The sequence below is a fragment of the Quercus robur genome, chromosome 5, assembly GCF_932294415.1.
Source record: "Quercus robur chromosome 5, dhQueRobu3.1, whole genome shotgun sequence".
NCBI classification, from domain to species: domain Eukaryota; kingdom Viridiplantae; phylum Streptophyta; class Magnoliopsida; order Fagales; family Fagaceae; genus Quercus; species Quercus robur.
In genome coordinates, this window is record NC_065538.1 from 86,496,781 (window position 1) to 86,524,589 (window position 27,809).

General features: G+C 34.3%; 5 protein-coding genes across 5 annotated transcripts; 3 read left to right on the forward strand and 2 right to left on the reverse strand.

The window, feature by feature from the left end:
• Positions 1-661: 661 nt before the first annotated feature.
• LOC126728898 (uncharacterized) lies at positions 662-3,420 on the forward strand. Its single transcript, XM_050434651.1, has 2 exons — positions 662-1,170; positions 3,018-3,420. Exons 1-2 carry the CDS (start codon positions 662-664, stop codon positions 3,418-3,420), a joined length of 912 nt encoding a protein of 303 aa, XP_050290608.1.
• A 5,595-nt stretch (positions 3,421-9,015) lies between these two features.
• On the forward strand, positions 9,016-12,384 carry LOC126728899 (putative disease resistance protein At3g14460). Its single transcript, XM_050434652.1, has 2 exons — positions 9,016-9,924; positions 12,292-12,384. Exons 1-2 carry the CDS (start codon positions 9,016-9,018, stop codon positions 12,382-12,384), a joined length of 1,002 nt encoding a protein of 333 aa, XP_050290609.1.
• Positions 12,385-14,781: 2,397 nt separating this feature from the next.
• Positions 14,782-16,360, reverse strand: LOC126729204 (uncharacterized). The gene has a single exon (XM_050434883.1). It carries the CDS (start codon positions 16,353-16,355, stop codon positions 15,093-15,095), a length of 1,263 nt encoding a protein of 420 aa, XP_050290840.1. The 5' UTR covers positions 16,356-16,360; the 3' UTR covers positions 14,782-15,092.
• A 397-nt stretch (positions 16,361-16,757) lies between these two features.
• Positions 16,758-17,716, reverse strand: LOC126727565 (glutathione S-transferase T3-like). Its single transcript, XM_050433288.1, has 2 exons — positions 17,475-17,716; positions 16,758-17,383 (listed from the first exon to the last, which is right to left on the reverse strand). The coding sequence occupies exons 1-2, from the start codon at positions 17,619-17,621 to the stop codon at positions 16,826-16,828; spliced, it is 705 nt and encodes a 234-aa protein (XP_050289245.1). The 5' UTR covers positions 17,622-17,716; the 3' UTR covers positions 16,758-16,825.
• A 5,635-nt stretch (positions 17,717-23,351) lies between these two features.
• On the forward strand, positions 23,352-25,963 carry LOC126729206 (B3 domain-containing transcription factor VRN1-like). The gene is made up of 4 exons (XM_050434884.1): positions 23,352-23,572; positions 24,744-25,182; positions 25,288-25,466; positions 25,662-25,963. The coding sequence occupies exons 1-4, from the start codon at positions 23,510-23,512 to the stop codon at positions 25,932-25,934; spliced, it is 954 nt and encodes a 317-aa protein (XP_050290841.1). The 5' UTR covers positions 23,352-23,509; the 3' UTR covers positions 25,935-25,963.
• Positions 25,964-27,809: the final 1,846 nt, after the last annotated feature.

Genomic DNA, 27,809 nt, shown 5'->3' on the forward strand with positions numbered 1-27,809 from the left:
CGGATAGGAAAAATTGTGTGGCTGTCCAGGATGTGTTGGATACATTCTGCTCTCTCTCTCTGGCCAAAAGGTGAGCATGGAAAAATTTCGGGTGTTTTTCCCCCGTAACATATCCTCTGAGAGTAGGTTGTAGATGTGTGAGTTGCTGGGTTTTCGATCCACCCCAACCCTAGGCAAATATTTGGGCTTCCTAATCAAGCATTCCTCATCCCCACAGGATTTCAACTTTATCATTGAGCGAGTGCAAAGCCGGCTTACGGGGTGGAAAGCTAATCTTCTTTTGTTTGCAGGCAAATTGGTCCTTACCTAGTCAGTTATCTCAACTATCCTAAACTATTGTATGCAATGGGTATCACTTCCGCCTAAAATATTTCAAAACGTGGATAGAGTTAGTAGAAATTTTCTTTGGGGGTCATCGGAGAATAAGAGGAAACTCCATTTGATCAGCTGGAAGAAAATTACCATAACAAAAAAAGATAGGGGATTAGGTTTGCAAGCAGCCAAAGAGAAAAATGTAGTGCTTTTAGCTAAACTAAATTGGAGATTCAAAAAAGAGAACGACTCCTTATGGGCCAAATTCCTATCCAAAAAATATTGTATGCGCAGTAGGACCCCAAACCACTTGTTAAAGTCCAAAACTTGCTCCACCACTTGGGCGGCAATGAAAAAAGGAGCTGATATGTTCATGGAGGGCTCCAAATGGATTGCTGGCAAAAATGGTAACCTTTCCTTTTGGTTTAACAAATGGCTTTCTAGAGGTACAATGAGGAATCTAATTGAAGGGCCTTTGAATCAAGGTGAGGACCAGTTACTGCTCAAGGACATTGTGGGGTTTAATGGTTGGAATTGGCACGCTCTTTCCTTTATTTTCAAGCAGTTGGCTCTTGAAATTAAAGCTACTCCTCTTCCTTTTTCATCAACTTGTGAGGATAGGATCTCTTGGATATCCTCCACAAATGGAGATTTTGACATCAATGAAGCCTATAAGATTGCATGTACGGAGAAATCAGTAAGTGACCATAATCTTTTCCATGGTTCTTGGGTGTGGAAAGTCCTATTGCTTCCAAAGGTGCAATGCTTCCTTTGGCAATGCTACCATCAAAGCATCCTAACTCGTGCATTGCTTGCTGTAAGAGGGATCGACATTGACCCTCTTTGCCCACTATACAGGTTAGCCCTTGAAACTATCATTCACCTGCTCAAAGATTGCCCCTCTTCCCAAAATTTCTGGAATAGTTCAGCCTCCAATTGATCCTAATGATTTCTATGGGAGCAATCTCATGGAGTGGCTCCGCCAAAATTGTTATTCTTCCCTTCACTCTCACTTAGGGTCCATTTGATTGGAGGAGTGGAGAAATGAGAGGATGGAAAATATTTGGTTTTCCCTCATGTGTGTTTGGTTGGAAGGGTGGAAAAGTGGGAGGGTGGAAAACTTTTTTGTTTGGTTAGAGAGAAAAAGGGGAGGATGGAAAATGTAGTTTATATAAATTGACTATTATGTCCTTGTTATATAATATATAAGAAATAGATATATTTACACTCATTAAATAATATAAAAAGTAACACAAATACATATACATTTATATTACTTTTCTTTATTATTATATATAATTTAAAATTTATGGGCAACAAAAATTGATTATGCATTAATTGGGAAGACATTTTCAAAAAAAAAAAAAAAAAAATATCCACATGACCATACGTAGACTGGGAAGATTGGACTACCATTCCAATTAGTTGGATTATCCTTCTACCAAATATCCATCACAAGTGAGAAATAATCAACATATTGGTCATAATAATTACTAATTAAAGCACCTTACCCTTGATTTTTTGTTCTTATCATCCCAAACATAACTAGCAAAGAAACACTATAAAAAAAAACTAATACACATAACAAATCATGTAAAATAGACTACTTATGAATAATAATACAAATAAAAATCATTCTTTACATCTATTTGTAGAGAGCTTATTGAAATAAGTCTATATATATAATATGAAACATAACCAAAGACATGAATCTTAATCAACAAGTGCTGCTCTTGCCACTAACACTTGCACTAATAAATCAAAAGTTTGCACCAACAGATTCCAAAAAAGCAAAAGTGAAATTAGATAATAAAAACCAACTGCAACTGCATTAAACAATCCACATAGTCTCTTTCACACACAAAACACAACCACTAATAAATCAAAACCTTACACCAACATATTCTAACAATCACAACTAATACCAAACAATAAAATCCAACCTCATCAAAGCACATGAACCTCTCTGTTTCACACACAATACACGGATTCTTTATATGCTTAGATTCAATAATCCCAAATGGGTTTGCAAAAAATAAGAAATAGATAATAAAAATAGCACAATGGTGTGTGTGTATTAAAGGAAAAAGAACTAAAATATATATATATATATATATATATATATATATAGGAGAAAGATTCTTAGAAGAACGGAAAAAAAAAAAAAAATCAAATAGCAAAAAGAGTGGAGAAGGTCATACCTGTCTCAGCTAGAGAGGAAATCAAAAGACCCTTGGCTAGAGAAAAAAACAAACGGAAACTAATGAGGACAAGACAACAAAAAAAAAAAAAAAAAAAGAAAGAGAGAGAAGAGAACCAGGAGTTCACGTTGCTGTGCTGTGAAGATGCTAGAAAGTGATAAGGATGAAGAGGCAAAAGGTTAATCAAGTCACAGGTGTAGTGGGAAAGTGAGAGGAGTATGTGAGTGCAATAAAGTGAGGGTATTTGTGTAAATTACATCATTCATCATCTTTTCTCCTTAGTTTTCCTCCCAATTTGGGAGTACAAAAAAATGTGGGCTCGAAAGGATTATTTTCCACCCCATTTTCCGTTTCTCTTGTTTTCTCTCCTGAACCAAACAAAAGAAAATTCCATTTTCCACCTATTTTCCTCTCCCTGTTTTCACCCCAACCAAACATACCCTTACAGAATATTGATTGGAAAGTTGTCTTCCCTCTAGGAATTTGGAATATTTGGTTGCATAGAAATGCAGTGATGTTTAATGATGGTAGGACCCGAGGATCTGTAAGGGAAAATACCATTTTGCAAGTGATGGAATTTGTTTTCCTTGGAATTAATGAAAAGCATGCAGCTAGCTGCAACACCATCCAAGTAAAATGGACCAAACCCCCTACAAACTGGTATAAGGAAAACTCTGATGCGTCATCCCTAGGCAACCTGGATCTTGCTAGGGGAGGTGGTCTCATTAGAGATGAAACGAGGAAGTGGATCAAAGGATATGCAAGAGCCATTGGCTCAACCACAAGTGTAGCAGCAGTGCTTTGGGCACTACGAAATGGTATCCGGCTTTGTATTGCTCTAAAAATCCAGGCAGTGGTGTTTGAATTGGATGCCAAATCGGTTTGTAGACTTGCTAAAGAGGGATGACCAACTTAGCCATAGCAATGATAATATAGTGGTTGACTACAGGAAAGGGCTTAGAGAGATCCCTTCGATGGCGATTCAGCATTGTTATAGAGAGGCACATAGGTGTGCGGATGATTTAGCTAGACAGGGAGCTTATCTGTCACAAGATTTTGTAGTTTTTCTTGAACCTTCGTCGAAGGTGTCTTTACTTTTGAATCTTGATTCGACTGAAATTTTGTATGACCATAGCATTGCTGTTGCTGTTTCCTTTGCTTAGTTGTGTTTAATAAAATCCCAGTTTACCAAAAAAAAAAAAAAAAAAATACATATGTACATACGTATATTTATGTCATATTTTTACAAGATTTTTTAAAGTCTTACATGATATGAAAAATCATACACACACATATATATCATTTAAAGAATGCACCACATATCAAAATGTTAGACTATTATAGTTGAAGGTTTCTACCGGTCGAAAAACTATGTTATGCTAGAGGTGTATACAACTATATATTTAGCTTCTCAGAGCTTGTGAGCCTTAATAATGTCAACATACAGTGGCATTTTTAAGAAATTTTTTTTAGAATAATCATTAAGGAAATTAAATTATACTTAATCAAATAATTTTTTTTAAATATATATTGAAGAGGAAGAATATTGGAGGTGATAGATCAGATTATATGAACGGCCTGCTAAACAAATGGGCCAATAATAGACAGATCCTACGTGGACGGACAAAAGGGGTGGACGGACCAAAAGGCAACGTGGCACTTAATTATTCATTATATGGGCCGCAAGAAATCCTAAATGGAAATGACTTGCGCCTCATGGTTAACTCTTGTCCATAGAATCCCAATACGAATAGAATTCTAATACAAAGAAGATTCCAGAAGATACGCTCATTAATGAGGATCTTCCCTATATGGAAAAGACTTGCTACGCAAACATAATAATTCAATTCTACACCACTATAAAAGCCCAAAGACCCTCAGAAAACAGGTATGCATAATTCACTCCAGCTCTGATACTCTAGAGTTGTGAAAATATTCTGACTTGACCTTCAGAGAGTATTTGGTTGGCACCACACTGGTGCTCTTTGTTAGTTCCTTTCATGTTGTTGTGCAGGTATAGTTGCGAGTGTGGGAGGATTGTGTAACTCACTGGTGATTTTTTCAGCATCATCATATATATATATATATATATATTGATGTGCATGAAATATATACAATAAAGTACTCACATATCTACATATTTAGCCTTACTTTTATGTTATTTTGTGACTGATTATATAATATCTTTGTGTTGTAGGTAACAAGGGCTTTACATGCAAAGTGGGTTAGGCCAATTGAATCAAGCCAACTTACATCCAGCAATGCATGAATTCAAGAAAAGACCAACCCAATGAAATTTAAGTCCAATTGGAGTAAGGAATCAAAGGAAATTTGCTCCAAATCCAAGTCCAATTCGGATTAGGATTCCAGACTACACATCAGTTAGTATTTTTGGCATAACTTTCGGCTCAGATGTCCAATGGAGATGATTCAAGTTGGGCTGGAACGTTAACTTAAAGGGCTACAACTTTGTAGTTTACCAAAAGTCCAAATTCTGATGTTAAATGGGCCAAAATAGTCGGTTAAGTGAAGCCTAAAAATCTGGGATTTTCTCCAAACGAGAATTCAACTTGTAATAGGATTCCTTGACCTATTTAAGGGCTCTTTAGGGCAAAATTAGGGAGGCTGAGGCGGAGGCTAGTGCTAGGGCTGAGGTCTGAATGTATAGAGAGTGCGGCTACTTCTTTGGTTTTCTTCTATGACGGTTAGTTTTATTTTATTTGTCTAATTTAATGTTTAGTATTTTATTTTTGTGTTTTCTTTCAATTACTATGAGTAGCTAAATTTATAATTAGGGTTGAGGATGAAACCTTGTTAAGGATTATCAATAATATTTATGTGATTTGATTTTTCCCACAATAGTTGTTCTTTAATGATTTAAATTGTTCTTGCTTCATATCAATTGACTAAGATGAGATTCTAGATATGAGTTCAATCATGTTTTTCTCATGATTTAGGATTTGTCTTAATTAATTGAATGCTTGGTTTATTAATTCTTGATTATAAAATTGGATATCACTTGTGATTTGTCTGTCAATGGATACAATTTATGATTTGATTTTTAGAATTGGATATATTTTGTGATTTGTTTGGCTACGGATACAATTGATGATTTGATTATATATTTAAGAAGCGAAGAAGAACATGCTTTTGATTTTTAAAATAAGAATTTTTATGATGATATTTTCCATGATAGCAAGATTGATTTCTAGATTATCATGCAGTGGTTGGGAAAATTAATGATCATAAATATATGTTGATATGATTTACAAGGTGGATTCCAAAACCTTAATTCCTTTCTCTTAATTGTTTACATCTTTTTATTACTTTATATATTTTTCTTAGTTTAACTATTTGCTTAATTTTATTAATTGCTTAGTTTATATTATTGTAACCAACCAATTTTTTATTTAAACTAGATTAGGATTAATTTGGTTAAGGTTTAATTAATTTTCCTACATTCATACAAGTCTCTGTGGGTTCGACCTCGTTCTTGTCCAACTATACTTCGGTACGGTTCGTACACTTGCGAGTATTTTAAAATTTCACAACATATATATATATATATATATATATATATTTTGCAAAACTACATTTTAACTTTATTTACATTTTTTTTTCTTGTAATGTTAATATATATATATAAAATAAAATAAAATGTAAGATCTAGTTTTGTCTATAGTAGCTGCTTAATCTTGGCATCGATAAGCGTGAATTGGTTCAGGTGTCTTGTATATTAAAAAGGAAGGTTTTATACAAGAGGTCAAAACTTAGGGCTACGGTTTGTCTTGAAGATCTTTCACCAAAATGTTGAGGAGCATGTCTTATTTCTTTCACCAAAGAGAAAGTCTTATTTTTTACAGTTTTGAAGGTGCAGTAATTTCTTTCCTTAAAGATGTAAGTAAGACCACGTTGATCTCTCAATCTGAATCTGGGAAGACCATTAACATGTGAGTGCAGGTTGCTTGATGCATGCTTTTCCATTTGCAGGTATAGCTAGATTCTAGAAAGCACGGACGCAGCTGGGAGGGTGCCGCACCCGCGTCCGAAGCGGCCCGACACGAGACGCGGCGTCCAACGCGGTTGCTCGCGCGTCAGTGCCGCGTCTGAGGTTTTTTTTTTTTTTTTTTTTTTTTTTTCCACAGATTTGGGCCAACTCGACTTGATTCGTGCCGACACAGCTCGATTCGCGCCGAATCAGTTTCGATTCGCTTCAAACCGGGCTGATTCGGCCAGAATCGTGCCGTATCGGCAATATTGATTCGTATCAGCCGGTGACCGATACGGCCAAAACATGCCGAAAAAGGCCGAAATCTGCCTTGAATCTGGCTGGAAAATCCGAAATTCTCACCTCAGAGCCATATTAATGTGTTTCTTGCCTTCTTCTTTCTTTGGTTTATGAATCAAAGCATAGTAATGTGTTTTTTAAAAACATCTTAATAGTAAAAATATATAGAAAATATAAATAAAAATATTTTTAATAATTTTTTATTCGCCGAGTCGCACCGCACCCGCACCTGAGTCCCGAAACACACCCGTGCTACATAGGCTAGCTTTGACTTTTGGCTTCTTCTTTTTGGTGACTAAACATAGCTAGTCACTGTACTTCTTCCATAGACCGATCTTTGGCTTTTGTGCTTACCACTGTAAAGCACTAAAGAGTTTGAAAACAAATCAAGAAAACAACTTGAAGAGAAAATATATTAGAGAAAGACTGAGAAATTCATGGAAAAGAAGAGATAGAGGAGAAGGAGAGAAACTGACAAAAGGAGTCAAAGATTCACACAGAAACACAACCTCACTCGGTCTTTATTGCCAAGTAAGCTTGAGAAGTTTCTTTCTGAATGAGGAAGAGGATATATTTGAAACCCTTTTTTTTTTTTTTTTTTTTTTACTGCTTTATTTTTGCTAAATAGTGAATCTAATACTTTTCATTTTTTTTTAAATTTGGTTGATTGTCCTATGGACTTTTGGTTGTTTTGCCAAGTAAATGTAGGGGTTTTATCTAGAAAGCATGGACGCAGCTGGGAGGGTGCCGCACCCAAGTCCGACGCAGCGCGACCTGGGACGCGGCGTCCGACGCGGTTGACTGCACGTCGGTGCTGCGTCTGAGGTTTTTTTTTTTTTTTTTTCTCAGATTCGCGCCGACTCGACTCGATTTGCACCGAATCAGCTTCGATTCACACCAAACCGGGCTGATTCAGCCAGAATCGGGCCATATTGGTCCATATCGGCTGGCGACCGATACAGTCGAAACAGGTCGGAACAGGCCGAAATCGGACTTGAAACTCACCGGAGAAGCCGAAATTCTGACCTCAGATGCGTTTCTTGCCTTCTTCTTTCTTTGTTTTGTGAATCAAGTATATTAATGTGTTTTTTAAGAATATTTTAATAGTAAAAATATATAAATAATATAAATAAAAATATTTTTAATAATTTTTTAATTGCCGAGTTCCACCGCACCCGCACCCTACTTTTTCAAAAATTGCTGAGTCCCACCTTTTAAAAATATTTTTAATTTTCGAATGTGCTCAATTTTGTGTCTTCTGTCACCACCTTCTTGGTGTTTCTCACCAAGTGCAACTTTCTGACATCTTTCTTCTCTTTCAACAAAGCCCTCCTGGCTGCTTCCTCACTTAAAACATTTTCTAACCTTGATATTCCAAGTTTCCCTCTAAGTTTTTTCAAATTTCCCAACATGTCCAATATGTTATCTTCACTTCTATATACAATAAATGTTCCCAATTTTCTGAGATTTGGAAACCGAGACAGGTCTGGCATTGATTGAAGCTTAGAATTCACATCAATGCCAAGGCAACTCAACTGAACAAGGTTATATATTTTCTCAGGCAATTCGGTAAGCTTCTCACAATTTTCGAAAATTAAAGCCTCAAGATTCAAAAGAGAAGTTATTGCTACTGGTAACTCCTTTATATTGGTACTGGAAAGATCAATGTATTCTAAAAATTTCAACCTTTCGATGCGATTTGGTATACCGTCTACTTGAGCTCTATTGAGATCTAGCAAGCAAAGCAATTGAAATTTCTCAAAAAAACTGTCATTAATTTGTTCACTCCTTTCCAAATTTCCAAGTGCAAGAAATGTTCTTAATTTCTTGAACTTCCTTATAAGGTCAATATCTGCTTGAGGATTGAGAGTCACAGCATGGCGGAAACTTCTGGAGACATGTCTCAAATGCAGCATCTTTGAATCTGTTAATCCCAAGTAATTATCGGAGGAAACATGAGTTGCCAAAGTATATATAGCTGGTGGTAAGAAAAAACTTGAATTGTCAGAAAAATCAACAAGTTGCAACAACGACATGTTAAGTAATTGATCAATAATCTCATCTCCAATGTCTTCATATCTCTTGTCACCTTTGGAATGTATATAACTTGCTGCCTTCCACATATATAAGTGGAAGGCAGCAGGTTATATACATTCCAAAGGTGACAAGAGATATGAAGACATTGGAGATGAGATTATTGATCAATTACTTAACATGTCGTTGTTGCAACTTGTTGATTTTTCTGACAATTCAAGTTTTTTCTTACCACCAGCTATATATTCTTTGGCAACTCATGTTTCCTCTGATAATTACTTGGGATTAACGGATTCAAAGATGCTGCATTTGAGACATGTCTCCAGAAGTTTCCGCCATGCTGTGATTCTCAATCCTCAAGCAGATATTGACCTTATAAGGAAGTTCAAGAAATTAAGAACATTTCTTGCACTTGGAAATCTGGAAAGGAGTGAACAAATTAATGACAGTTTTTTTGTGAAATTTCAATTGCTTCGCTTGCTAGATCTCAATAGAGCTCAAGTAGACAATATACCAAATCGCATCGAAAGGTTGAAATTTTTAGAATACATTGATCTTTCTGGTACCAATATAAAGGAGTTACCAGTGGCAATAACTTCTCTTTTGAATCTTGAGGCTTTAATTTTCGAAAATTGTGAGAAGCTTACCGAATTGCCTGAGAAAATATATAACCTTGTTCAGTTGAGTTGCCTTGGCATTGATGTGAATTCTAAGCTTCAATCAATACCAGACCTGTCTCGGTTTCCAAATCTTAGAACGTTGGGAACATTTATTGTATATAGAAGTGAAGATAACATATTGGACATGTTGGGAAATTTGAAAAAACTTAGAGGGGCACTTGGAATATCAAGGTTAGAAAATGTTTTAAGTGAGGAAGCAGCCAGGAGGGCTTTGTTGAAAGAGAAGAAAGATGTCAGAAAGTTGCACTTACATTGGAGCACAACGTCTGAACTAGGAGCAGAACAACCTGATCAATCCCTTATCCTTCAAGTCCTTGAACCACATGCTAATCTTAGGGAGCTACAAATATCAGGTTATTGTGGTTTGAATTTTCCCAGTTGGATTGAAGATCAGTCATGCTGTAATCTTGTAAGCATTAAATTCAAAACTAATTGGCATAATAAGAAATGGATAAATATATTTTTGGAAGGATTATGACTTTTTTTTTTTTTTTGATAATCGAAGGATTATGACTTAATTTGTTTGGGTATTGTGTATATATATATATAGACACACTAACAAAGATATAAAATAGTGAAAAAAATGTTTTTGTATCATTAAAATCTTTTATAATAGATAGGCTGACAATATATAATGTGTGTGCTTTGAATTAAATTTGCTATTTTCTTATCAAATTATCTCTAATAGATATTTTTGCCATCTCATTAGTGCAACCTGCTGGTGGAATATCGAAAACCCCTAGATTTACCTTTGAAAACAATCAAAGTCTAGACGACAGTCAAGTGAAGCCTGTGGAGGAAAAACAAGATAAGTATGGTCACTTATATATGTGTGTGTTTAATTAAGTTTGCTACTTTCATAAAAAATTATTTAATTTATGCATCTTCTGAAATTAGATTTTTTTTTTCTAATCGATTTTTTTGCCATCTCATTAGTGCATCGGTTGGTGGAATAGGGTAAAGCCCCTACATTTACTTGGCAAAACAACCAAAAGTCCACAAGACAATCAACCAAATTTAACAAAAATGAAAAGTATTAGATTCACTATTTAGAAAAAATAAAGCAGACAAAAAAAAAAAAAAAAGGAAAATTTCACAAAAATTAGACAAAAAAGGGTTTCAAATATATTCTCTTCCTCATTTAGAAAGAAACTTCTCGAGCTTACTTGGCAATAAAGATCGAGTGAGGTTGTGTTTCTGTGTGAATCTTTGACTCCTTTTATCAGTTTCCCTCCTTCTCCTCTATCTCTTCTTTTCCATGAATTTCTCAGTCTTTCTCTAATATATATACCTGCAAATGGAAAAGCATGCATCAAGCAACCTGCACTCACGTGATAATGGTCTTCCCAGATTCAAATTGAGAGATCAGCGTAGTCTTACTTACATCTTTAAGGAAAGATATTACTGCACCTTCAAAACTTTAAAAAATAAGACTTTCTCTTTGGTGAAAGAAATAAGGCATGCTCCTCAATATTTTGGTGAAAGATCTTCCAGACAAACCGTAGCCCTAAGTTTTGACCTCTTGTATAAAAACTTCCTTTTTACATTTGATTTTTTTTTTTTTTTTTTTGAGAAACTACATTTTAACTCTATTTACATTTTTTTTCTTGTGATGTTAATATATATATATATATATATATATTTTTTTTTTGCCTAAAATATATATATATATATATATTCAAAAAAAATTTATTTGATTCTGTATAATTTAAGTTTCTTAATGATTGTTCTAAAAAATTTCATAAAAATGCTACTGTACTTACACACTATTAAGGCTCACAAGCTCTGAGAAGCTAAATGTATAGTTGTATACACCTCTAGCATAACATAGTTTTTCGACCGGTAGAAACCTTCAACTATAATAGTCTAACATTTTGATATGTGATGCATTCTTTAAATGATATATAAGTGTGTGTATGATTTTTCATATCATGTAAGACTTTAAAAACTCTTGTTAAAATATGCCATAAATATACGTATGTACGTATATATATTCACAAAGTTTTCTTCTAACATATAACACTAACTCATAAAATTATCTTTGTATTATTCATATAAGGCACCTGATTATCAAGGGTCTTGTAGTTTAGTTAGTCCCTCCCATGCAAAAAGTGTTTGGTAATCTGGGGAAAAGTGATTGAAAAAATAAATATTTTAAAGTTCAAGGATGGAAAACAAACTTTTTCAAATATTATGGACTAGAGTAGTATTTACCCTATATTTATGTTCTTATTTTAAGATCTTTTAACTGTATATAAAAATTAAAAAAAAAAGTAAATATAATGTCAATAATAGCATATCATGTGCTTGATGATATATAAGTATAGTGGATTTCATAAAGCACATGATATATAAGTAATATGAATATTACATAAAGCACTTTATTTAAAAGTTTGGTGAGAAAAAAATTGACAAAAATCGTGATTAAATGAATCCTAAATCTCATAGACTGGTAAAAAAGAATTGAAAAATAATTGGAATAATAAAAAATGAATAACACTAATTGGATACTCGTTATTACATTTTATACAAAAGAACTTTATCATAAATTTGCATTCTCTCTCTCTCTCTCTCTCTCTCTCTCTCTCTATATATATATATATATATATATATATATACACACACACAAATAAGATTATAAACTAGTAAAAAAGTTGTTTTGTGTCATTAAAATCTTTTATAAAAGATAGGACGATGTGTGTGTGTGGAATTAAATTTTCTATTATCAAATTATTTAATTTTCGCATCTTCTTAAAATTAAAAATTTCTCTAACAGATTGTTTTGCCATCTAGCTCATTAGTGCAACCTGCTGGTGGAATATGGGACAACAGTCTTAGTCCAGAGGATAATCAAGTGAATCCCATGTAGAAAAAACAAGAAGAGGCCGAAAGCCAAAGCTGGACCTGCAAATGTAAACACCAAATATTAAGGGAAAACCAACAAGCAACTTCATTCCTTGCCAAATAAGTACAGCCCTCACCACTCACGTGATTCTGCTCTTCGCAAGCCCAAGCCGAACTCTTATTGAGAGACCAATGTAGTCTGTCTTACATATTTAAGGAAACCTATTGCTGCACCTTCAAAATGTAAAAAGAAGACATCCTCTTTCGTGAAAGAGATAAGTTTTGCTCTTCTCAAGATATGCAGCACAACACTATGATGAAGGCTCTACAAAACAAGCCCAAAGTTTTGTCCTCGTAAAAGCAAAAAAGGTGTCCAGGATGCTACCATTTATTTTTATATAGTCTTTGGGCAATTGGGCCGTAGAATTCACTCTAAGAAGTGCCTTCTTTTGAGTCATGATTCATGAACATTGGGGGAAATGGATTAATGATGACACAAACATGTTATTAGGGGTGCGAAGAAATCCCTTTTCACTTTTGGCCACGAATTAATGAGAGTTTGATAGTCATTGCCAATAGATATGTGATATATATGTCCCTTTATCTACAGAAGCAAAACTGTTTTGACGTTGATTCCTTTATGGGATTAACTTTTAATATTTTTTGAAAACCTTTTGTATATGGTCAGCTCATCAAATTTCCCAATTCAAAAAAACAAGAGATGGTTTCAACTTTCAACATACTCATCATTGTATAAATGTAGAAAGATAAAAGTGATAGTGGTTGATTAGGTAATGGAGAAAAGTGGGGAGTTCACGTGAAAGTAATTTTTCAACACTTACAATGTATGACCTCATTAAGTTGTTACAAAAGTTGTGGTCGAAAAAATATTCATGTAAAAAAAGATGTCAAACAACTAAATTGATTTGAAGGGTTGATATTCCAGTTAACAAAACTATTAGCAATACTCACTTCATGTCTTACCTTAAAAAGAAAACAAAAAAGTTATGATACACTTGATGCCAATTAATGAAACTAGTAGTAATACTCAACTCCATTTCTTACCTTAATTAATCGAGCGGAGCTAATAATTATATTAAACTAATCACAAAATCGTGCGATGCATGAGAATAAATTATTATTTTGTAATTTTAATATAATTTATAATTTGTTCCCCCTAAAAATTAAACAATTGCTATTCGGTCCCATTCGGTCAAATTGGGTCTACTTTAGTCCCATTCAGTCCAATATGGTCTACTTCAAATCACTTCGGTCATATTTAGTCCAATTTGGTCCACTCGGTCAATTTCGGTCCCCTTGGTTCCATTTTGGACTAGTTGCGCCTTAAATTAATTCATTTTGTAGGTTAAATTTTAAATTCTAGCTCAAAAAATTCATTTTTTTCTTAATTTTTGGGTTGAAAAGTATGAAATTTTATTATATTTGGGCTAAACTCTTTAGTTTTGAGTTAAAAAATACATACAAAATATACATTAGAAATATGAGCCCTAAAAATGCAATAAAAATGATAAATATTGAAAAATATTATTCAGTCCATTTTGTCCTCTTCGATCCACATTGGTTTTGTTTGGTCTACATTGGTCCTATTGGGTCCATTAGGTCCACATTGATCCTATTCTATCCATTTAAGTCTTATTCGATCCACATTGGTTATATTCAATCCATTCAGTCCATCTTGGCTCTATTTGGTCCATATTGGTCCTATTCAGTCCACTTTATTAACTTCGGTCTTATTCAGTCCACTTTATTAACTTCGGTCTTATTCAGTCCACTCTATTCACTTCGGTTCTATTTAGTTGATATTGGTCCTATTCGGTCCACTATGGCCCTATTTGTTCCTATTCAATCCATATGTCCACTTTAGTCCTAATCTGTCCATTCGGTCTTATTTTAAGATCTTTTAATTGTAAAATATATATATATATATATATATAAAAGTAAATATAATTTCAAAAATCGCATATCATGAGCTTAATGATATATAAGAGCATCCACAGCAGTGGAGCTAAAAATTTAGCTTTTTAGCTCCACCAAAAGTTACTTTATCTATTTTACCTACATACATGCTGCAGCAGTGAATCTATTTTAGCTTTTAACACAATAAAATAATATAAACATCATAATAAAATAATATATCTATTACAATAAAATAATATATCCACTACAATAAAATAATATATCTTATACAATAAACAACAACCACAACCACCTTCAACCGCCACCGCCACCGCCGCCATCGCCGCCACCGCCACCGTAGCCGCCACCGCCACCGCCGCCGCCGCCATCGCCGACGACTTTTTTTCCACCGCCGTCGACGCCGCCGCCACCGCCACCGCCACCGACGACTCTTTTTCGGCCGCCGCCGCCGCGTGATAGCAAATAATCGTCTAGTGTTATTTTTTTTTTAACCCCAAATTATACTCATACATTTTTTTTTTAGTAAAACAATTTTTCAATTATCATGATAACGTATTATCGTCTCAATTATCCGGAAGCAACCTTGAAATAATATGAACTATGAAATGAAGGAACTTTATAATGTAGTCCATAGATTTATAAGAAAACATAGAAAATAAAATACATATTATAGCAAGAACAATGTAGTCCATAGATTTGCTCACATACATAATTCAAACCAAATTACAATAAAACTCACACACTCGCACAAGTTCTTATGACTCATACTAAACCCACATACAAAAAAGAAAGTTCCTACGACTCGCCTTGCAATTGCCATAAATGTTCAATAAGGTCCGACTGGAGTTGAAAATGGATTTCTCGGTCTCTAATGCGTCCATGCCTCTCAATGTATGACAAAAATTCATCACTTTGTTCACGTAACATTTGCAGAGGAGGATTATCCACTCCATCATTTTGTTCATAATCCAAATCTACCACTCCATTATCATCCCGCTCATCTTCTCGCTCATCTTCAACAATCATATTATGGAGAATTATGCACGCTTTCATGATTTTTTTGAGTGTTTCAAGATGAAAAAATCGTGCAGGTCCACGGACAATTGCGAAACGTGCTTGAAGCACTCCAAATGCACGCTCAACATCCTTCCTATACCCCTCTTGGGCTGCTGCAAATAATTTATGCTTATGTCCTTGTGGAGCTGGGATTGTTTTCACAAATGTTGCCCACTTTGGATATATACCATCAGCAAGGTAATATCCCATAGTGTAGTCATGACCATTAATTGAGTACTGTATTGTAGGAGCACGTCCTTCAGCCAATTCATTAAATACATGAGATCGCTCTAACACATTAATATCATTATTTGACCCAGGTAATCCAAAAAATGCATGCCATATCCAAAGATCATATGATGCTACTGCCTCCAAAATAATAGTAGGCTCACGAATATGACCACAATATTGACCTTTCCATGCAGATGGACAATTTTTCCACTTCCAATGCATGCAATCAATTGAACCTAACATACCTGGAAAACCTCGACGTTCGCCGTGAGCTAACAGTCTAGCAATGTCTTCATTGTTTGGCTTTCTCAAGTATTCTTCAGAGAAAACATCAATTACCGCAGTAACAAATTTTTTCAAACTTTCTAATGCAGTAGTTTCTCCAATCCGCACATATTCATCTATCAAATCACCCGATACTCCATACGCAAGCATTCTAAGTGCAGCAGTTATCTTTTGCAATGAAGATAAACCAAGTTTGTTAGCACTATTTCTTTTTTGGACAAAATAAGAATCATGAGCTTCAACTTGAGATTGAATACGAAGAAAAAGAGAACGCTTCATTCGAAATCTCCTACGAAATAAAGTAGGTGGATATATTGGTGTGGGAGCAAAATAATCAAGAAAAAGCCTCTCATGGCCTACCAAATGATTACGTTTGATAGAACGACGACGACGCTTAGGTTGTGATGCTTCCATAACAAGTTCTTCGATTATCTCATCTTCATCTGAGTCATCAAGAAGGAACTTGCGAATCACAAAGTGATTCATGGATGCAACCTTCAAGACAATTGAAAATCAATTATTACTATAGATGCAAGACATGGATTCACGCACAAATCACAACACATCACAACACAAACACATACATCTAAAAATAAAAAACTTGGAAATACTATGGATGCTCATTATTCATAGATTTATTCTAAGACCTGTCATCTCAAAACCAAGTATATGATACTAGGCACTCCATAGTGGTTGTAATACTCATAGTTGATCAAATAATAATTTCATTGAATTAAAGAATCATATCAATGCCTATCACAAAATCAAATAGAACTTAACAAAAGATAAAAAAGATTGCACTTCAAAGTCTTTGCTAGATTGCACTTCAAGTCATAATACAAATACATACATATAGTTTAAGATAATTCATCAAGTGACATAAGCCACTACAAAATACATAAACCACTACAAAATACATAAAAGTCTAAACTACATCCAAAATACAATTAAACTCATTAATTACATGATCTTCGTTTTGCCATGATTTCCTCTTGGAGTTGTTCATAAAAAGCTTTTTGTGCTCCGGTTAAGCCACTTGTATCTATCATCATGATTCTCTCTTCCTCTAACCTTTCTTCTCGCTCACATTTTTTCTTCTCAATAATCATTCTTTCCTTCTCAATCTTAAGTTTTTCTTCCCTACTTGCCTTTTCAATTGCAAGTTTTTCCCTCTCAAAAGACATTTTTTCCTCTTCCAACCGAGTTACATCCTCAATCAATTTCAATTTTTTGTTCAAATATTCCCCTACATCTTTTCCGGCGGCTTTGTTCTTTTGAATAGCCTTTTCGGCCTTCCTACCAATAGGTCTCTCCAAGTTAGAAGTGTCACCAAGTCCGGACCCACAATCCCCTTCACTAATAGATATTGGCTCTGAAGTTGGAGGCACATATGATCTCGATCTAGCATTATTAGGATCGGCAAACTTTGGTTGGTCCTTTAACATGAGCCAACAATGATCAAGAAGAAAGGGTTTCTTGTACTTCTCTAAATACAAAGCCTTCGCATTGATAATCTAAAAAAAAATTAAAACAAATATAACATAATTAATATTATCAAACTATTGGTGAATGAACATTTTAACACTATTGTAATATAATTTATACCTTATCTTCTTCGGTTATACCACTTTGATGAAGTGCGTTAATTTGAGCCATACACCCGGCAAACTTATTTGTCTTTTCACTAATCGTACCCCAACGACTTAGTAAGGAGATAACAGTGCGTGTGGTACCGGATGTATTGTACTGCATAAAATATTCCCAAACTTTTTGACGAAAGGTATTTTGTGTTTGTTCATTACTGCTTATGGCGTCAACACTAGTATTGAGCCATGCTGCCACTAAAAGTTTATCTTCTTCTACAGTAAAATTAGAGCCCCGTTTTCCTTTTGTAGAAGAGGTATTTTCAACTTGTGGTGGTGGTGGAGGTGGAGAATCAGAAACTGACGTAGGAGTATTTTGAGACGTTCCCAAAAATTGAGAGTCAATTTCTATATCCCCGTTCATGATACCCGTGATAAATGTTAGGTCTCTACGTAACTCTGTGTCCCTACGTGACTCCATAAAATTAGAAAATATATATATAAACTTCCTGCACACAGAAAATTTCCAAACTAATATTTATATTGACACAACAAATTACATAGATAAATTACACAATAAACTTAAATTTATATTACAGAGACATTTTTTTTTTTTGATAGGCTATATTACAGAGACATTTATATGAGCCATGAGTCAATTTTGGTTTTATGCAACACAGGAAAGTGGTTTTGTGCACACAATTTACACTAACAACAAAACATAGCTTTCCCGCACAAATTCACACAACCAATTCCAAGGGCACAGAGACCACAAATTCACACTAAGAGACCACATAATCCACACAACCAATTCCTGCAAACAGAAAATTCCCAATACAGAGTGCACAGAATCCACTCAACAAAATAACACAAAATTTCCAAACACAAAATTTCCAATACAGAGACACATAATCCACACAACCAATTCCTGCATAATCCACACATAATCCACACATAATCCACACGGTATTTCCAACCACAAAATCACACTAAACCCAGAACAGAAAAAACAGAAAAAATCATGTGCACAGAGACACATAATCTACACAACCAATTCCTGCATAATCCACACATAATCCACACAAAATTTCCAACCACAAAATCACACTAAACCCAGAATAGAAAAAACAGAAAAAAATCATGTGCACAGAGACCAAATAACAGAAAAAATTCACTACAAAAGAAAAGAGAGAGCACTGACCTGAAGTGGATCGGCTGGGACGGCGACGGCGACGGCGACGGCGACGGCGACGGCGACGGCGTGGGCTGGGCTGGGACAGCGACGGCGTGGAGAGCTTGATGAGTGAGAACTGAGCTTGCGACAGCGACGGACGGCGACAGCGATGAGCGAGGGAGATGAGTGAGGGAGATGCGGCGACGGCGTGGGCTGGGTTGGGCTGGGACAGCGAGGGACGGCGTGGGCTGGGCTGGTCTGTGGCGGCGACGGTGATGAGTGGGGGAGATGAGTGAGGGAGATGCGGCTGGGACGGCGTGGCTGGGCTGGGCTGGGACGGCGAGGGACGGCGTGGGCTGGGTGGTCTGTGGCGGCGACGGTGATGAGTGATCTGGGAGTTGAGAGTGAGGGACGGTGATGCTGAGTGATCTGAGAGTTGAGAGTGAGGGAGAAGGAGTTGAGAGTGAGAAGGAGTTGAGAGTAAGGGAGAAGGAGACGGTGAGTATAAAATAAAAGAATGAAAAAAAGTGAGTGGGTGGGATTATTTTAATCGACTGATAGATTAAAAAATTATTTTTTTTTTTAGATGAGCGCTACAGTGCACATCTATCTTTAGATGTGCACTGTAGCAAATCAGCCAAATTTTATGGCTTTAGCTCCACTGCTGTGGGCTTATTTTGCTATAGTAGTGGAGCTAAAATAGCATTATAGCTTTTTAGCTCCACTGCTGCAAATGCTCTAAGTATAATGGATTTCATAAAGCACATGATATATAAGTAATATGAATATTGCATAAAGCACTTTATTTAAAAATTTGGTGAGAAAAAAATTGACAAAAACCGTGATTAAATGAATCCTAAATGCTAAATCCCATAGACCGGTAAAAAAGAATTGAAAACTAATTCGAATAATGAGAAATGAATAACAATAATTGGATACTCATTATTACATTTTATACAAAAGAACTTTATCATAAATTTGCATTCTCTCTCTCTCTCTCTCTCTCTCTCTCTCTCTCTCTCTCTCTCTCTCTCTCTCTCTCTCTCTCTCTATATATATATATATATATATACACATATATACACACCAACAAGATTATAAACTAGTGAAAAAGTTGTTTTGTGTCATTAAAATCTTTATATACACACCAACATGATTATAAACTAGTAAAAAAGTTGTTTTGTGTCATTAAAATCTTTATATACACACCAACATGATTATAAACTAGTAAAAAAGTTGTTTTGTGTCATTAAAATCTTTTATAAAAGATAGGATGATATGTGTGTGTGGAATTAAATTTTCTATTATCAAATTATTTAATTTTCGCATCTTCTTAAAATTAAATTTTTCTCTAATAGATTTTTTTTGCCATCTCATTAGTGCAACCTGCTGGTGGAATATGGGACAACAGTCTTAGTCCAGAGGATAATCAAGTGAATCCCAGGGAGAAAAAACAAGAAGAGGCCGAAAGCCAAAGCTGGACCTGCAAATGGAAACACCAAAAATTAAGGGAAAAGCATCAAGCAACTATTCATTCCTTGCCAAACAAGTACATCCCTCACCACTCACGTGATTCTGCTCTTCCCAGGCCCAAGCCGAACTCTTATTGACATGACCAATGTAGTCTGTCTTACATATTTAAGGAAACCTGTTGCTGCACCTTCAAAATGTAAAAAGAAGACTTCCTCTTTCGTGAAAGAGATAAGTTTTGCTCTTCTCAAGATATGCAGCACAACATTTTGATGAAGGCTCTTCAAGACAAGTCCAAAGTTTTGTCCTTGTAAAAGCAAAAAAAGTGCCTAGGATGCTACTTTTATTTTAATGGAATTTACTAATGTGTGCCCTCCGGGCACACATTAGTAAAATCCATAAAACATATTAGGCTTTGTTTTTACCGAGAGTTTTCTGTGTTGTTTAACTTATCAACTCTTCCTCTATTTATAGCCAATTGAGAGAGCACGTAGACATTGGCCACACATTAGTAAAATCCATAAAACATATTAGGCTTTGTTTTCACCGAGAGTTTTAACTTATCAACTCTTCCTCTATTTATAGCCAATTGAGAGAGCACGTAGACATTGCAGCTCAGTGTGTGCATTAAGTTATGCGCATTTATACTGTGCAGAACTCTGTTTCCCCATTAGACACACAAACACAGTGACTTTAATCACTGCAAAGTAACAATCACAAGAACAGAAGGGACTGATGGGTCAATATCAGAAAGATATGAATTAAAAAACGAGGCAGGGGTTGGTAAGAACATTAAAAGATACTGTATGAATTAAATTTCTAGCCGTTAGCTTTGTTTTCTTCTCACTGAATGGCTTTTTTTTTTAAGCTGGCACGGTCTAGTACTAGTACACTGTTTATTGCAAAAAAGACAAAAAAATTTGTTAGGGAAAGTCAAAAAAGACACCAATTTCAAAATAAATAAATAAATAAATTTGTCAGAAAAAAGTAAAAAAATTTTGGTTAATGGACACCTTGCGGTTAACACAACCCAAAAATAAATACCATGCAAACACATGCACGATCTCCAAAAGCTAAGCGCAAATATATAAATACATAGGAAAAAAAAAAAGTAAAAAAACTGAATGATAAAAAAAAAATGTAAATAATAAAGAATTGGGTTTTGAGAAATGCACAATTTTTTTCTTTTTCTTTTTGAAACCTAGAAATGCACAAACTAAGCTAGAACAGAAATGAGGGTCTCCATGTCCAATTCTCTTCAATCTGAATGATAAAGAAAATGGTATTTGGGTTTGATAAAGCTCACTGAATAGAGATTGCAAGGGTGCAATCTCTATTCAAGGCTCACACTAACTAATAAAACATTTTTGGCTTTGTTTTTACCTTGAGCTTTCTTTGTGCAGTGCAGCTCAGTCTTCAACTAAACACATCCGCGACTCATAAATGTATTGTCACTTTTAAAGTTTCTTTAAAATAATTCTGCAGAACCCAGTAAAGGTTTAAAAATATATAATTAGTGTGCCTTAATTTATGTGAATATCAGAAAGATATGAATTAATTCACTTGCAATCCCACCGAAGGTACACGTGAAAGAAGCCAAACTAGCTAGCCAAGATCAGTTTGTTTGGTTTGTGTTCCTTCATTAACTATAAATTACTATGCTGCAGTGTTCCCAACCACTAGGATTTCCATTCTATTGTTACAAAGAGATTCCTAGAGAGGATGTGTCATATAACAGTATTGAATAACAACACAAAAAGGGTGAAATACTTTGAACTTTTTGATTCTTTGGCTTTAGAAAATCACCCGTATCAGTTGAACCCACCAATTGTCCATTTTGACTTGTAATTAATCCAATGGACAATGACCATTTCTCTTCAAAATGGCATAGATGTCAGCTTATTTTTGTTAGGTCTTCTGGAGTTTAGTTATGTTTAATCCGGTTGACAACCCAACCCGATCCGAATAATGTTGCGTGATTTTGTAGTCTATTGTGAATCCTGTGCACAAGATATAGAAATCGTTTTTTGGTGATTAGGATTTTGTCTTGTTGTTGTTTTTGAGGAAAAAAAAAAAAAAAACTGTAGCCGCACTTTGTATTTTTCCTTGATAATAGTGAAATCCTTATAACTCCGTAAACGTAGGCAAATTAACAAACCACATAAATATTGTTTTATGCATGTAATTTTTTTTTTTTTTTTTTTTTTATGTTTTCTCTATTTTTTTTGTTTCTTACATGTTGGGAATTTCGGGTTGAATTCCTTAGAATTTTAAAACAAACCTTAGCGTTTTACTCTTCATTCTCATTCACAATTCTCAAGCTAGTATGCCTTTTGCTTTTTCTCCTCAATGTTGCTGCCATGCCAGCCCCCATTGTTTAGTTGTTATCAAATATCAACACAACCAAACAAAAACCTCGCAATCGGTAAAAAATGTCCGTTTTTTTTTTTTTTTTTGAAACTGAACTTTCATTCAAGAAGTAAAAATTACAACCAGATCAGAACACACAAGGAAAACAGAGCAGGAAAACAGGACAAAGGCACAAAAAATAGACCAAAAACCTGCTTAACATTTCTTTTTCACTAGTTCATTCAGTGATACGTTGCAAGTGAATTAAATGAAGCAAAAAGTAAGATGTCAGTGAAGATAATAAAAGTGTTAAAGACAGCTACAAATGACTGACAGACACATAATCAATTGTATTTCAGCTATGAAATCGTTGCAAGGGTTTACCATATCTGATTTCTAAAACAAATCTCACAAATTTATTGTGTCTTCATATCATTATTATTTATATCGTTCCAATCCTTTTTGCTTGTCCCCATGCACAATGACATTGCAAATAGAAATCTGAACTTTATAAAGTGCAAAAGCAGCATGTCATATTGTGGCGGCCTAGTTCCTATACATCCATCATGATCTATTAATCTTCGGCCAACTACTTTAAACTAACATATTTATTATTAAAGTTAGATCATTTTGCAACTATTAAATAGATGATCCAATTTCTCAAAAAAAAAAAAAATAGATGATCCAATAATGTGATGCGGCTTGTTAGGGCTTTTTTCAACTTCATGCGGATTGATGAGCTATCACTTCACAGGAGCCATTGGATGCTTTCAACGGCTGAGATCTGTGCTATTGCGGGATCTCAATCCCTCTTTCTCTGTACGTCTTCTTCACAGACTATAACTGGCATTAAAAACACATGCAGCTACCATGAACTTGGTAGCTCATTAATTATAATAATGCTTTACTATAAAGGTTCAGCTACTCTGTATCAGAAAGCATTAATTATATTGTATAGATATTGAGAAGTGAGAAGAACTACCCACAACCTCAAGATACAAAACTAAGAAGCCTTTGTTGAACTATACAAGGCGGGAGATAGAGATATTGACAGTGCAGCAGTTATGGCGAATGCTCCACATTTTTTCAAGATCATTCTCAACAATTGTCTACGAGATGGGAAGCTTGTAAGTATATTCATCTATCTCACTTTGTGTGCGATTTAAGAACTTGATGCTACTACTACTTTGTTAAACTAATCGGATCAAATGTATGATTATGGTCTTGGTCTCTTGTTTGGGAAAAAATTTACAATTCTAATGTTAGGTAATAACTCCAAAAAAAGAGTTATACATGTAGAACCAAAGAGTCTAGCTAGCTTGTTGAACTTTGTAATTTTTTCATCTCATATTTTAAGCTTTGCGACTTGCAAGTTGCAAGTACCTTGGGACAGGCTGGTCCAAGAGGAGTTGATGTTGTTGGTTTTGTTCTTTTTTATTTTTTAATATAATTTTATAAAATTATTTAAAGAACTCTTTTTATTATTTAATTTTCTTATTGTCTTTAAGTTTTTGGGTTGGTATTCTTTGAAAAAGAAAAGGAAAAACAGACTTTTAGTCTCTACAATTTTGGATACAAGCAGCTGTTTAGTAGCAGTATGGTTCCCCTTTCACCTACAAATATATTTATTCTAGTTTTGGCCTTCCTAGTTATCACTTTGTTTGCACTTTGGGCAGTTGAAGATTTGTTATGCTAGATTAGGAGTCCATTTCGATTTTTTTTTAATAAAAATTAGTTTTAAGTATAAATGTAAATAGAGAAAAGGAAGTTTTTTTTTTTTTTTTTTTTTTTTTTAAATTGTACATGAGCAAATATGTTAAAAACTAAATGGACTTAAAAGAAAAGGTTTTTGTTTGCCAACACTACAGGGATTCAAATAATAAAAATAGAAGAATATAAAGAATTCCTCATACCTGCTCCCCTTTCCCCTCTTCTTCTTTATTTTATTTTATTTTATTTTATTGTTGTTAATTGCAGAATAAATATTCATGCAATCCATAAGATAGTGGAATAACTTTGGTTGGTTCTCAAAGATATATGGAGTATAAATGTACAATAGTAGAAAGGAATGAAGCTTTTTATTTGCATTTTATTATAATAAAGATAAGATGCAAGAATTATTTTGATAGTAGAATGGAACCAAGTCAACTAACCATTACTCTAATTTTTTAAATATTGTTGTTTAGAAACAGAAACCACGTTTTTCCTATTAAGAACAATGTGTGTGTATGTGTGTGTGCTTAATACTTCATATTGTATTTTATGTGCAAAACTTAATTATAGACTCATTCTTCACAGGGAATTCCTAAAAAGTTTACAAGGAAATATGGACAGGAGCTGTCAAATTCTGCATTTCTAAAACTTCCGAGTGGTGCAGAATGGAATATAGAATTGACAGAAAGTGATGGTGAGGTTTGCTTACAGAAGGGCTGGCCAGAATTTGCAAAGTACTACTCAGTAAAGCAGGGGCACTTCTTAGTTTTCCGATACGAAGGAAATTCCCACTTCTATGTACTCATATTTGATGAGAGTGCAACAGAAATAGACTATCATTTCAATACTTCTCATCATGGAAAAGGCAAGCTTCATAATGAATTTATAGCTCCTAATATGGAAGAGATTGAGAGTTATAGTGCTATTGAATTCTTAGGCAGCTTTCCACCAAGCCCAAAAACAAGGGATAAATCACCATTACCATATTTTCGACCCCACAAGATCGTGAAAACTAATTCAAGTGGTAAAATTGCAATCACTTCCAATATGTAAATTTCATATAATCATGTTTGAGTCAAAGTCCCTAGTTTATTATGTTTTCATAATCATGTTTAACTTAATTTTTCAGCAAAAGGCGTTAAAGGAATTTCTACGACTAAACACCGTTTGAAATCTAAGGCTGTTAGAATGATCCAGCCATTGAACAACAATGAAATAGCTAGAGCACTTCAGAGAGCAAGTGCTTTCAAACCTAAAAATCCGTATTTCAAGGTTGTCATTCAACAGTCGTACTTGGATCGGAATTTGGTAAGCTTTCAATTTAATAGCTACTTAATCATCAAAATTTCTCTAGTGTTCACTTTGCATGATGATATACATTTAAGAGAGAGGAAATTTGGTAGCAATGCATTCTTTCGGGCTACAAACTTTTTAGTTTCATTCTTCACTGGAAAAGACATATTCTTTCCTTAATTTTTTTTCTTCATTGTCTTTTTTCAACAGAATATACCAAAGGACTTTGTGAAGAAATATTCAAATATATTGCATGGCAATGTCAACCTTTGGGTCAATGGGAGTAACTGGCCTGTTGAGTTTTGCAAAAGGACTGATGAGAATCTAAAATGTAGGTTCAACTGTCGTTGGAAAGTATTTGCAAAGGACAATAATCTAGAAGTAGGTGATATTTGTACCTTTGAATTGATTGAGGCCACTAAGACTTTCAAAGTGGTCATTTTTCGTGTGAATGATGAAAATTGTTGTGCCCCCTATTGCTAAGTATGAAATTTGCTGAGTTTTCCAAATGAGTGCCACATTAGTTTGAATAACTTCATATATTCAATGTTACTTTTTTGAATTTTTAGTAGTGGCCATTACACCCCTAACCAATTTACTCTTTGAACTTTACTCATCTGTCAAATTAGTACCTTCTGTTAAATTGAGTAACATAACTCATGTGCCTATCATAAGAAAACACATGAAAAAATAATCATTTACAAATTGAAATTAGAAAAACAAAGAGGAGACGGCCGGCAAAAGAGGGGTTCTCCAAGAGAGAGACACACAGAGAGAGAGTTCTCTCACAATCGGAGTCCCTCTTGCCACCACTAAAAAGAGAGAGTTCTCTCTAATGCATGCATGCAAAAGTCAACTCTCATACTAAAATTAGATCGAATGAATCAGGATTTATCTATGAATATGTGCCCGTATGAAGTGGAAAAAACTTTAAGTGTTTGACATGTTAAAAACTAAAAAATAAATACCTTGCAAACACATGCACATGCAGTTCTCCAAAACCTAAGCGCAAATATATAAATACATGGGAAAAAAAGAAAAAAACCACAAGATAAAAAAAAAATGTAAATAAAAAAAAATTGGGTTCTGAGAAATGTACAAATTAAGCTAGTACAGAAAGGAAGATCTCCATGTCCAATTCTCTTCAATCTGAGTGATAAAGAAAATGATATTTGGGTTTGATAAAGCTCACTGAATAGAGATTGCAAGGGTGTTCAAGGCTTTGGATAAAGATATATCAAGGCTCACACTAACTAATAAAACATTCAAGGCTTTTTTTTTTTTTTTTTTTTTTTTTTTTTTTTTTTTTTTTTTTTTCTCAAAAAAAAAAGAAAAAAAAAAAAGCATTCTTTGTACGTGTTGTTCAACTAATGAGAAAGTACGTGGACAAGGCAGTGCCACTCAGTCTTCAACTAAACACATCCGTGACTCATAAAAGTATTGTCACTTTTAAAGTTTCTTTAAAATAATTCTGCGGAACCCGGTAATTCTGCATAACCCAGTAAAGGTTTAAAGATATATAATTAGTGTGCCTTAATTTATGTGAATTTATAATTGTGTAGAACCCAGTACATGGTACTTATGACCTCTTTCTTCATTAGACACACAAACACACTTACACACTGATTTTATTGAGTACTGAATAACAACGCAAAAAGGGTGAAATACTTTTGAACTTTTTGATTCTTTGACTTTAGAAAATCACCAATATCAGTTGAACCACCAATTGTCCATTTTGACTTGTACTTAATCCAATGGACAATGCCCATTTCTCTCCAAAATGGCATAGATGTCAGCTTATTTTAAAACAAACCTTTGCGTTTTACTCTTCATTCTCATTCACAATTCTCAAGCTAGTCTGCCTTTTGCTTTTTCTCCTCAATGTTGCTGCCATGCCAGCCCCTATTGTTTAGTTGTTATCAAATATCAACACAACCAAACAAAACCCTCGCAATCAGTAATAAATGATCTGTCTTTTTTTGTCTTAATTTTTTTTTCATCTGACCATCTCCTTGCTGCTAAAATAGTAGAGTGAACCTGCAACTATGTCAAGATGTGGGGCTATGAAGTGTTGAGTGGATAATTCGTTAAAAAGAAATTAATATAAGAAAATTTTAATAATATGAATGATAAGGTGGATAGTGCTTAAAATCACAGTGGAATTCATTTTTTAATGCGAGTAACATGTATATAAATGAGAAAACAAATCATTTTTAATTTCATTTTAGGTTAATTCTTGAGTTATATTAAAGCTAAAACAAATTTTAGCAAGTCATAAACGATTAGAGTATGCTTTAAGAATAAAGATGCTACTATTATTGGGTATAATTTTGATGCGAAAATCTCTTATTCAATAAC

Excerpts from the sequence above, each read along its gene's own strand:
- LOC126729204 (XM_050434883.1), bottom strand. The coding sequence starts at position 16,355 with ATGAATCACTTTGTGATTCGCAAGTTCCTTCTTGATGACTCAGATGAA.
- LOC126728899 (XM_050434652.1), top strand. The coding sequence starts at position 9,016 with ATGTCGTTGTTGCAACTTGTTGATTTTTCTGACAATTCAAGTTTTTTC. Across the intron at positions 9,925-12,291 it reads ATCAGTCATGCTGTAATCTT|ATTGTTTTGCCATCTAGCTC; the intron begins GTAAGCATTAAA and ends TTTCTCTAACAG.
- LOC126729206 (XM_050434884.1), top strand. The coding sequence starts at position 23,510 with ATGGCGAATGCTCCACATTTTTTCAAGATCATTCTCAACAATTGTCTA. Across the intron at positions 23,573-24,743 it reads GTCTACGAGATGGGAAGCTT|GGAATTCCTAAAAAGTTTAC; the intron begins GTAAGTATATTC and ends CATTCTTCACAG. Across the intron at positions 25,183-25,287 it reads CGTGAAAACTAATTCAAGTG|CAAAAGGCGTTAAAGGAATT; the intron begins GTAAAATTGCAA and ends TTAATTTTTCAG.
- LOC126728898 (XM_050434651.1), top strand. The coding sequence starts at position 662 with ATGAAAAAAGGAGCTGATATGTTCATGGAGGGCTCCAAATGGATTGCT. Across the intron at positions 1,171-3,017 it reads CCTCTTTGCCCACTATACAG|AAATGCAGTGATGTTTAATG; the intron begins GTTAGCCCTTGA and ends TTGGTTGCATAG.
- LOC126727565 (XM_050433288.1), bottom strand. The coding sequence starts at position 17,621 with ATGCAGTACAATACATCCGGTACCACACGCACTGTTATCTCCTTACTA. Across the intron at positions 17,384-17,474 it reads GTATAACCGAAGAAGATAAG|ATTATCAATGCGAAGGCTTT; the intron begins GTATAAATTATA and ends ATTTTTTTTTAG.